The sequence below is a fragment of the Propithecus coquereli genome, unplaced genomic scaffold, assembly GCF_000956105.1.
Source record: "Propithecus coquereli isolate 6110/MARCELLA unplaced genomic scaffold, Pcoq_1.0 Scaffold46, whole genome shotgun sequence".
Taxonomy (NCBI): domain Eukaryota; kingdom Metazoa; phylum Chordata; class Mammalia; order Primates; family Indriidae; genus Propithecus; species Propithecus coquereli.
This window is the reverse complement of record NW_012150396.1, coordinates 4,399,918-4,411,660: the sequence shown is the minus strand read 5'-3', so window position 1 is coordinate 4,411,660 and position 11,743 is coordinate 4,399,918. Positions and strand designations below refer to the sequence as shown.

General features: G+C 38.4%; 1 protein-coding gene across 1 annotated transcript in view; it reads left to right on the top strand.

Moving 5' to 3' along the window:
• SEC24B (SEC24 family member B) overlaps positions 1-11,743 on the top strand; it is a 129,303-nt gene that overhangs the window by 16,165 nt on the left and 101,395 nt on the right. The window contains exons 2-3 of the mRNA XM_012655082.1: positions 3,969-4,715; positions 9,887-10,060. Of these exons, the coding sequence (XP_012510536.1) occupies positions 3,969-4,715; positions 9,887-10,060 (921 nt within the window). The remainder of the gene's footprint in view (positions 1-3,968; positions 4,716-9,886; positions 10,061-11,743) is intronic.

Genomic DNA, 11,743 nt, shown 5'->3' with positions numbered 1-11,743 from the left:
GAGATTCAGTCCAGATGGTGACATAGGCTGTGTCTGTAGGCTTTGTCTGCCAGCAGTGACTGGGACAGCTAGCCCGGTCAGTATGTTTGCAGTTTAGGGAAGGTAGGAGAGAAACAATACAAGGAAACATTTCTTTCAGAGCTTTGAATGCTCTGTAACTATTAGCCTTGTGTTAGAGTAATCCAGCGTATCCAGATGTGATCTGGGACTCCCCGATTTTGAAGTCATTAAGGTTTCTAATTGCACGCTCCTTAGGCATGCATGCGTATTAACTATGCCAGGCATAAGTCCTCTAGCAGTTGGACCGTGAGAAGGTCTGGGGATCTGGGACAGGGACCAGCATGGAGGGGTGAAACAGGGGAGCGGGACCAGAGCTCTGACTACTTACCAACTGGTGCAGAAGTATTAAATATTTTAACAAAGATGATTGTTAAAATGTTTATTAGGGTGCATACTGGCTGGATATTAGCCTACTTCTCGGTAGTTCAGTGATGAATGAATTACATTCTTAGATCTGATTCTCCCTGTCAAAGTTAGCGTGAATTTATCTCAGTGGGATTGAGGAACTTGTACTCTGCTGACTTTGATGTTTGTGTTAAAATAACGAAAATTTTTAATCTGACTTTTGAAAATAAGTTGTAAAATTTGATTTAGGAAAAGACTTTTGAAACATTTTTGATATTAAAAATGTTGCTTCTATGTCATGGGGGGATGACCATGCTATTAAGGAAATCTTAGGATTTGTAGAATTGGAGACAGCTTATTGTTTCTGTTTTCTCTCTTTCTCTTCCATTTTTTTTTCTTTTTAAACCATAGTTGTGTTGTAGTGGGAATTGTCACTATTATAGTCTTATGCAGGTGTCTTGCTATATTTTTGTGTTTTGCTATATGTTTATATTACTTATCAATCTTGCATATTTATATTAGGGCTGGAAACCTTTTTATGTAAAACTTTTCCCTGTGAAATGGCTATTTAATGTTGGAATAATCCTATTTTGATAGTTTATTTCCCTTGAGGCCTCTTTTACTTTACATTTATGGTAGTATACCTTATGTGGTCCCTTGGTGCCAGTTGTCCTATGGTTATTTTCCTACTGCATTCTCGATATCGCACCCTCCCCTTTTCCCTCAAACCCTCAATATCCTCTCTTCTCACCTCCCTCTCCACTGATAACCTTACTTCTTATTTTACTAAGAAATTGAAAGCAATCTGAAGAGAATGTACTAATCTTCCCACTTCCGAGTGTGTTAATCTTCCGGCATATTATTTTTCTTGCTTTATCTGAGACAAACCCACAGATTACTTGGGTACAGAATTCCGTTCCCTCTCTCTTAAGGACTTTGTCCCTCCAGTTATCTCTCGTACCATCCATTTTGATCTTAAGCAAATGGACCTTATTTTACGCTATGCGTATTTGTAATCCTGACAGTTGTGTATAAATTTAATTCACAATTCGTAGCAAGTATTTATTTAGCTCCTCTTTGTGTAATGTTTTGTGCTCGATACTCTGGGGATGCTAATATGAACGTTCTCTGCACTCCAGGAGTTGTCTCCACCCTAGTAAAGGAAGAAAGGAATGTAGGCACTGAGTATCTATTTCCTTCATAAGGCCCTGTGAGAACGGTGCTAAGAGTTCTGAAGAGCAAACAGTTCTTTTTGGTTGAAGTAGCAGGGGAAACTTAAGGAAAAAGAGCAGGTAGAACTTCAGCTGTATTTAAAATGATGAGCAGACTTTGAATTGTCAGGTAAGAATGCATGAATCAAAGGTAAGGAATTTTAAAAATGTACTTTGAGTGGTGCAAGGGAGAGAAAGTAATGAAAGAGTAGTTTTTAAAGGTATGTTGAGGCTGTTGCTGGAGGTTCTTGGAGATCGTCCTGAGAAGTTTGGACTTCGTTTGAACTAAAGGAGAGCCACTGAAGATTGTGTGGGAAGGAGTGTGGTTGCATTGGTCATGAATTAGAGGGAAATGAAAATGGAATAAAGGAAAGTCAGTTAGAGGGTTTTGAAATTTTTCAAGCCAAATCATATTTCATGTGCCCTAAAGCAACTCATTTATTTAGAGGTCCTGTGATTTTTTTTTTGTACAGTGACTAGACATTCCATGAAATACTTGTTTTATAAATTTTGATTTTCATGTCAGGTTTGCTTAAAGCAGGAATAGAATCAGTTTTCCTAGTCTCTGAAATCTACTCTCTGAAAGGAAATTATGTCATGAGATGGATACCTCTTTGGGGTAGATCTTGTGGTGATTTAGTCTTGCTGAGGAGAGCATAGAGGCTTATAGAAAATCAGAGGCTCTATCTAGCTGGTACGTGGTATCAGCAGACTGACCAGCTAAGCAGCTCCACTGAAAAGATATATAGACTATTTCCTAAAAATCTTTTGTTTATTTCTCAATTCAGATTGGTACCAGAGAGTAGATAATTTGTTAGAATCATCTGTTAGGTCATTAAATATGAAATGTCTGATTTAAAATCAGAAGTGTAGTTTATTATATCTCAAACAAGAACCAGTACCATTAATCAAAGTATGCATCTAAAGACACAGTTTTGCCATCGCAATGGTAGCTTGTTTATGCCAGCAGCGAAGAAGCCTGGGGAGCAAGTGGTGATGAAATTACAAAAGGCATTTTCCACACCATGTTGAGAATTGAGGAAATTTTTTCTTGCAGGAAGTGGTCCAAAGCCTGGAAGAAGTGATAGTCAGTTGGTGCAAGGTCTGGTGAATACGGTGGATGACAGAGAGTTTCCAGGTCCAGCCTCTGTAGTTTGAGCCGCGTTATTTGTGTGACACATGGTTGACCATTGTCTTGCAAGAGGATTGGCCTATTGACCAATCTTGGCTGCTTAATCGCAAGCGTCCTTATCATTGTGTCCAGTTGGTTGCAGTATACATCGCTATAATCGACTGACCAGGTTTCATGAAGCTGTAGTGGATAATACCAGCACCAGACCACCAAACAGACACCATTGGCTTTTTTTGATGAATATTCAGTTTTGAACTGTGTTTTGGCACTTGATCTTTATCCAGCCATTGTGCCCAACACTTGTGATTGTCAAAAAGAATCCATTTTTCATCACATATAACAATATGGCGTAGAAATGGTTTGCCTTTATGTTGTGACAGCAAAGAAAGGCAGGCTTCCAGATGATTTCTCTTCTGGTGCTCATTTAATTCATGTGGAATCCATCTATTCAGCTTCTTTACCTTGCCAGTTTGTTCCAAATGGTCCAATATTGTTGGAATAGTAACGTCAAACCTTGCTGCTATGTGATGCATAGGTTAAGATGGATTTGCTTCCACTGCAGCTTTCAGCTCATCATTATCCACCTTGGTCTCAGGTCGCCCATGTGGCTCATTTTCAAGATTAAACTCACCAGAACGGAACTTCTCAAAGCATCAATGTACTATGCTTAGCTTAGCTGGGTAATTCTGGCTCAGGGTCTCTCATGAGTTTGTAGTAAAGCCATTAGTTGGGCTGTAGTTGTTTCAAGACTCTACTGAGTTTGAAGGATCTGCTTGTAAGCTCACTCATGTGGGTGTTGGGAGGCTTCAGTTTCTCTTTGGCTCTTGGCCAGAGAGTTCAGTTCCTGAGTGCATGGGCTTCTCTGTGGGACTGTTCACAGCTTGGCAGCTTGCTTCTTCCAGACTGAGTGATCTGAGATAAGACAGCCAGAGCCTAAGACTGAGCTTATCTTGGAAGTGATATATCATCACCTCTGCTGTATACTGTTGGTCACACAGACCAGCCCTGGTACATTGTGAGGGAGGACTACACAAGAGGTGGGGATCCCTGGGGCCATCTTGGAGGCTGGCTACCACAATGGGTCTGTAACAATGTATGTCTTCTGTAATAAGTTGAAATTATGGAGAAGAAAATTAGCTGGGTCACCATTTAGATGGGAACTATGTTTAAATATTAGTTATATCTTTGCCCATCCCTGTAAATACTGCTTTCTTTTTCAGGACCAGCACAGAATCAAATGCAGGTTCCATCTGGGTATGGATTGCATCATCAGAACTATATTGCTCCCTCAGGACATTATTCTCAAGGACCTGGGAAAATGACCTCATTGCCATTGGATACCCAGCATGACGATTACTACTCTGGTCTCTATACAGTTCCAGCACAGAATGTGGTGACTCCTAGCACAGCACACCAACAGCCAGGAGCACAGCAGATGTATGGCAGGGGTCCTCCTGCCCCTCATATTGTGGGATCCACTCCAGGATCTTTCCAAGGTGCTGTGTCATCAGCATCTCATTTGCATACGAGTGCCTCCCAGCCACACTCCTCTTTTGTGAATCACTACAATAGTCCAGCCATGTACTCTGCCAACTCTTCTGTTGCTTCTCAGGGATTTCCCTCTACTTGTGGTCATTATGCTATGTCAACTGTTTCTAACGCTGCATATCCTAGCATTTCGTATCCCTCCCTGCCTGCTGGTGATCCATATGGGCAAATGTTTACCTCGCAGAATGCTCCGACTGTCAGGCCGGTTACAGATAATTCATTTTCTGGTCAAAATACAGCTATCAGCCATCCATCACCACTTCCACCTCCACCATCGCAACAGCACCACCAGCAGCAGAGTCTTTCAGGATACAACACTCTGTCGTGGTCAGCTGCAGGCCTTCCGTCAACCCAAGACAATCTCGTCCGAAACCACACGGGATCCCTGGCTACAGCCAACAACAACCCAGCAAATACTGGTAGGTTGAATGAAAGTTCACCAAAACATGGTTGAAGATAAGTGCCTTTCCAGTCAGGTTATTATTTACATGAAGGTTAAAGATGATATTGCCTAATGCGAAAATTGGAAATCAGCTCACTTTAGCAATGTGTTTGCTTTATTTACTGTCAATCCTGAATTCCTGAACCCTTTCCCCTCACTCATTCCCATTGCAACTAGCCACCTACGCATCTGCCTTGGCTAGCCTGGTTCCTTGCCATGATTGGGATCGCTGTCAATATTTAACGATGTATTTTATGCCTTTGCAATAGTTATCTTTAATATGAGTTAGATATAGGGCAAAATGGAAGAGTCTGGTTTGAGGATGTGCCTTGTTGGCCATTACTTTCTCTTTAATACTAGTTCAACCTTGAGACAGTTATTTTTCCAGCCAGAGCCCCACTCAGTATAGAGAAAATAATGGCCTGCGATACTACACGGGTTTCCCTAAGCTAGCCTGTTAGTGACTTGCCCAGAAATTACGTTTCTTACACATAAATGCTGTTCTCTCATTCTCAAATTGGTAAGGTAGGCTCAAAGATGGGGAAGCAGAAGGAAGATGCATGAAGAATATCCTGATCATTAGCCTTTCTGACCTTCCTAAACCAAGATGTGATTAAACTTATTAATTTCAAAATTATGTATGTGAGATATGTGATTTTATTTAAGTGTGCTGTTTCTATAGGATATACTCAATTTAGTTTGAGAACTTGAGCTAACAGAATCTGCTCTTGAACTGGATGAAAATATACGTAAAGAATGGGAATTGGTGAATCTATGTTAGTTTCCTGAATGATGTCTTTCTATTGTAAATCAGTGTCTGGTTAGCCATATGTCAAGGATGTTCTGGAAAGGTATCCTTCCCTGGACAATTAGATTATGTAAAATTAGAATTTTAATATTAGATCTGACCTGTACATTGGAGATCGTCTACTCATTCATTGCCATGTCATGTAGAAACACTTTCAACTGCAAGCAACAAATAGTAGTTTAAGCAAAAAAGGGGCATTTTTCTCATATAACACGAAGTTTGGGTGGATGCAGTAGATCCAGATGATCTTGGTGTCCTTTCTCTTTCTGCTCTGCCACCCTTGGCCTGTTGGTTTATAGAAACAATATACTTCTCTACCTATAGACATCAATCAGTCACAAGCAGAAAGAAGGGGGAGGAAAGGGGATGGGGATAGAACGGTGGCATTGGCAGACTTCATTTTATGTGTCACTTGCCATAGCTGTTTTAAAAGATCATTCCTGGCTTTAGGGAAGGCTGGAAAACGAATATTTAGCCTGGTAGCCTCCATAGCAGTGGCAGGCAAGAAAGAAAGAGATAACATTGACTGGGTCTTGGGTGAGTCAACTTAAAGTGTCTGTCACAGTTCCCAAATCTGGTTGTGCACAGATTGTGATCTTCAAACCCAGTTTACTGAGCTGGAATAGAATCACCAGGGTAATCTTGGGAATCTATTTCTGACTTAAGTGATGCTTTGAAACAGATCCAAATTTTACAGTAGTCCTTTTGTTTTACCAATGAGGAAAGCTATCCAAGTTGAATAGCCCGAGGTCATTAATGCTAGAAACAGAACTTGGTCTGGAGGTCAGTTTCTTCTGACTCTGTCCCTCTCAGACTCAGGGCTTTCTGTTTTCTAGAAATTCTGTTTTCTTCTCTCTTCTTTCAGTAGTTCTTTTACGGATCAACTTATCATAAGGTCCCTCTGACTTAAGGATTTTGTGACTTTCATGACAAAGCAGATACAGTTACTTCCTATTTATTTCTGAGATGAGAATGGCACCCTGGATGGAACCAATTTATACTGAGATGTGTCAGGGAATATGGGTCACTTGGCTAATGAACAAAACAACTAATTGGGAAAGGTTTGTTATTAAAAAAAAACTGAATGAAAGAGAATAGTTACAAAATTATTCTCTGTTTGAATAACTGTGGTAATTGGTCCTTTACGCAAAGAGGTGGGATATATTTTCATTCTTTTAGTACTGTACTGTGAATATCATAATGAATATAATTTTAGAAGTTCATTTGTGTTAAGTGGGGTTTTCCCCCTTTAGATTGGTAAATTACTTTTTAATTGTAGTTCAGAGGTTGACAAATATATCTCAGGTTAATATGAGACATGCTCTTCACTATTTAAAAAAAAATAGAGGTTACTTTTAAAACCTACTTTAAGATTGAATATTGCAGAGGTTCCAGACTTTCTCAGTTGATATGTCTCAGTATTTTTTCACAGTGCCCCATGTAACTTAGCAGTAGTAGTAGTTCATAAGGTATGCGACACATATCACTGTGTTTTTCTTGAAAATTTAAAACATCCCTTGGAGTCCTGTGAGTTGCTGCAGTGCCTTTGGGTGCCTAGGTACAAGGTTTGGGAATATTGAGTTGAATGTTCTAGAAAAACCGGCAGCTTAAGTACTTTTGACATTCTTAAATTATATTGTCATATTAAAATGAGAATCTTAGATATCAAGAATAGTTTTATGTGAAGTTCAGCCTTTGAATAACTGACAAAGTGGCTGCCTTTTTTAATTACTTGATTATTCTGTGTTCATTTTCAGATACACTAAAAGTCCTCAAACAATTTGTAGAGTTGGAGATCCAAAAGTATAAACCTGAGTTAAGCAAATATCAAAAACATGGTGATGAATACATGTTGTTATTTTTAGGCAGTTGATGAGTTCACATTGAAAACATGGAATAAAAGGGACCTTTAAATATCATGTCATTCGCTTCTTTATTTTAGAAAAGCATGTTAGTATATTATAATTCAGCACTAGAACTTCACATTTTATTAAAAAGTCCAAGTATGTCTGTTTTGGGTGCCATGTTAGTTTTTAATTTAGGCTGAACATAAGTACAGAAGCTCTTTTTTAGTTTGAGATAAAGTCGCCTGAGTGTGTGACTTGGGGGTGTAAAGATACCCATTTTTGACAGCAGGATGAGCACCAAAACACTGTCGATTCATTTAAAGTCATTTTCTTAATTTATTTTGAGTTTCTCTTTGTTTTGAAAAGCACACAATTTAAAAAATTGGCAAGATGTCTTGTTTCCAAGATGTAGAATTTTGCCAGAAAAATTATTTTGATTAAAATTATTTTCAACATTTCTTACTTAATAAGTCACATCTTGATAGCATCTTATAAAATAGTAGTGTCTGATTAATGCTGTTTTATGATGCCCAGTTTTATAGAAGCAGCATTTAAAATGCTACTTGTGTAAAAATAGGCCGGACGCGGTGGCTCACGCCTGTAATCCTAGCACTCCGGGAGGCCGAGGCGGGCGGATTGAGCTCAGGAGTTCGAGACCAGCCTGAGCAAGAGCAAGACCCCGTCTCTACTAAAAATAGAAAGAAATTAATTGGACAACTAAAAATATATAGAAAAAATTAGCCGGGCATGGTGGCGCATGCCTGTAGTCCCAGCTACTCAGGAGGCTGAGGCAGGAGGATCTCTTGAGCCCAGGAGTCTGAGGTTGCTGTGAGCTAGGATGACGCCACAGCACTCTAGCCCGGGCAACACAGTGAGACTCTGTCTCAAAAAAAAAAAAAAAAAAAAAACCCTATAGGAGATGATTATCTGGACAAAGAAATACAAGTTAGAATAAATGCTCATAATTGGCACACGTAGCACAGTACAAGAGATTATTTTCAGCTTTGGAAACCGGTGCGATTGCAGAGTTGTGAGATGAGAATAACATAATTTTGCTCCCTCACTCTCCTCCTTCAGTTTTTCCAAAGATACTTTTGAACCTTAGCATATTTTTTCAACTTTGCACCCAACACTTAGAAAATTGTCCACATTTATTCCTTCTTCACGCTCAGAAAATGAGATGTCCACCTTCGTGTTCTCTTCCTTCGGAATTTGTCTCTGTCAGCTATCCCCCTTCCGGTGCGTCAGCTTCGGTTTCTGCTGGGTCGTGGCACTGGGCAAGTGAGAGGAATTAACGAAGGAAAAACACAGGCCTGGGCCCGTGTATGTGATCAGCAGCCATCAAAGGTTTACAAGCAAGGTGGTGGCTCCATCAGATTTATGTTCTAGAACTTCTGTGAACAGAATAGTGTTAATAGATAACTGGAGGAGGAGGAGCGTAGAGCAGGAAGACCAGCTAGAAAGGAATTCCTACAGTTATGTAGGCGAAGAATGATGATTTGGTCTGGGATTCATTTAGACAGAAGACAGATGATAGAGATGACTTCAAGGATTTGTTGGTATAGTTTATGAAGAAAAAGGAAGAATAAAAGATGACTTTAAATTTCTAGCTTGAACAACTTAAGTGGGTGGTGGTGGTCCTATTAACTAAGAATGTATCTAGTATTACCTAGATCCTAAAAAAATTTTAGGAACAATTACTTAAAACAGGGTTTACTTTATAGTATTGTAGTAATAGAGCAGTATTCTTTTGAGAGACTCATGTATGTTATCTGTGAGGAAGTGAGTTCTAACTAATTGGGAACTACGGAGCTACTAAGAACTAAGGAACTACCTTAATTATCAAAAAAAGACAAAAGACTTACTCTTGAATCAAGAGGTCAGTGTTTCTCAACCAGGGGCACTTCTGCCCCCTAGGAGACATTTGGTAATCTGAGCTATCACATTGACCCACTTATACTTTGTTCCAGAAGGCCAACCTAGTGTTATGGTCAGGCCATTACTTAGTTACATGTGAAGTAAGGCGTCTGGTTAGAAACAGCAAATGACAAATGAATGGCAGTTTATAATGGAAAATGAGATCTGAGCTGATACTAGAAACATTTATGGAATTCAGACCACATTATTGCAGCGTCAAATAAACTCCATTCTATCTTCTTACCTGAGACACCATTGCATAGTACAATAATTAATGGTAGTAGAGATCAGAAAAGTAGAGTACAGAAAAGCCGTTTGAGTTCATTTTGTTGAAGAAGGTAAGGAAGCTTGTGAATGTTTTATGAAAATTGCCATTAAAATTTATTAAAGCATTTGATGAGTAATTTTTTCGTTTTTTTGAAAATCATTTCTTTGGACCACTTTCTTTCCTAGATATATTAGATAAATGTGATACTGTTGAAGTTTCTATAAGAATTTCAAATTATTTTGTTTAGTAAGTATATTTTAACAAATTTCAAGTGCTTTGCTGTGGATGACATAGTTTCTTGTCTTCAGCTGCAGACTCTTTATCCTGTCCTGTTGTGCAAAATGTCCTGCCTCCCAAGTCCAGCCCGGGAGCACCCGCTGTTTTATCCGGAGCCGCAGCGGCAAGAATGCCTCCCGCGGCACCCCACCCAGCTGAGCCTGCGGCCTCGGTGACGCAGCCGTCAGAGCCGTCGCAACAGAAAGGTAATTGAGAAATGTATTATTTTTATGTGTATACTCACACGCGACACATTTATTCAAATAGCTGATTTTAAAAAGTCAAACTGTATAATTGTAATCCATAGCAAATATGAAAAAGCGTAATTTATAATCCCAATTCAGACACAACTATTGTCTTTTCTATGTATTAACTTCCAGCATTCGATGATATACTTTACATTGTTACAATCATAATTTACATACCATTTCATATTTTGCTTTGACATTTATCAAATTATATACACAGTTCTTTGTGTATCTGTAGTCTTCATAGCTATTTTCATGGCTAATAATCCATTGTGTTGATGTGCTATGGTTTACTAATCCATTCCTCTATCATGGGACATTTAGTTCCTATTTTTAAAAGGTTATTTTAGTTTCTTTTAGGATAAAGCAACCAGGATTTCCTTATTTAGTGACTCTGCATGTCCTATTTGATGATGATTTCTGCACTTGTCATTATTGATAATAGAAGGTTACCTGTGACACAGTTTAAGGCATAAAAGGGGTGAAAATGAAATTGTAACCTACACTCTTGCATCATCAACAGACTCTATAATTTATGTGTTTGTTTAATATTCTCCATGTGTTAAATAAGTGACAGGTAATAAAGTGTATTGTTTTGACTGTTTCTCCACCTTGTCTTTTCTTTTGACAATATTCTTGTTTACTTTCTGTCTGGCTAAAATTCCTAAGTATTGATGTTTCAGTTTAATATACTGTATTTTTCATGTGATCAGAGATGACAGAACTGTTTTCAGGAATCCATAGCTTGTCTTTCCAGAGCAATCAGTGTAATATTTTAGAGACTATATACTATGTAATGACAGCTTCTAATTTTGGGTATGAAGAATTTTCTCTCTTATGTCCTAAAACTCAGAAAAGGAAAAAACATTGTAAATTCTTAGGCTGATCTCACTGCTTATGTATGTTGAGTGTTTATATGGTCAACAGAGGTCTTTCTGTAAGTTGATCAGATTATACATTATGAATTTTCTTATTTGGCTTTATAGGAATAAAAACTGCAGCACCAAAGAGTGTCCATTGTTTCCCAACAAGCCAGTGGGTATACTGGGAATAGAATCTGGTTCTTACAAGCATTTTGCCTTGGAAATGAAGGGCTCGTAGGAAAGTTTTGGTGATCATAAATAGAAAAATCTTAAGGGTAGGCCAAAGCCCTAACTGAATGAGTGGTGTCTTTTTATGTCTTCTACATTGACGGCTGCCTCCCATTTCTTAAATATCTTGCCTTTTTTGATCCTTAACATTGTCCCTGCTGATTTTTTTCTTCCTATCATATTTTCTTTTGAGTATCTTACTTTAAATACCATCCTACCATCTTGCCATAAATATTTTGTAAACCACTTTCCTGCTAAACAATCATAATTGTATTTTTTCTTTTTTTAAATAGATTTTGAAAAAAGAAGATGCTGCCATTTATTGAACACATAAAATGTACCAGATATTTTATATTTATTATCTCATTAGTTCCCATATTAATCCTGTGACGTAGATATTATCCCTGTTTTACAGATGAGAAAAGTGAGATTCAGAGGTTAAGTAAACTTGCCCGAGACTACAAGTTGTAATGAGTAAAGGAGCAAAAGATTCTTAACGTGGATCTCTCTGTCTTGTGTTCTTTCATTAAAATAAGGTTGAATTTTTTGT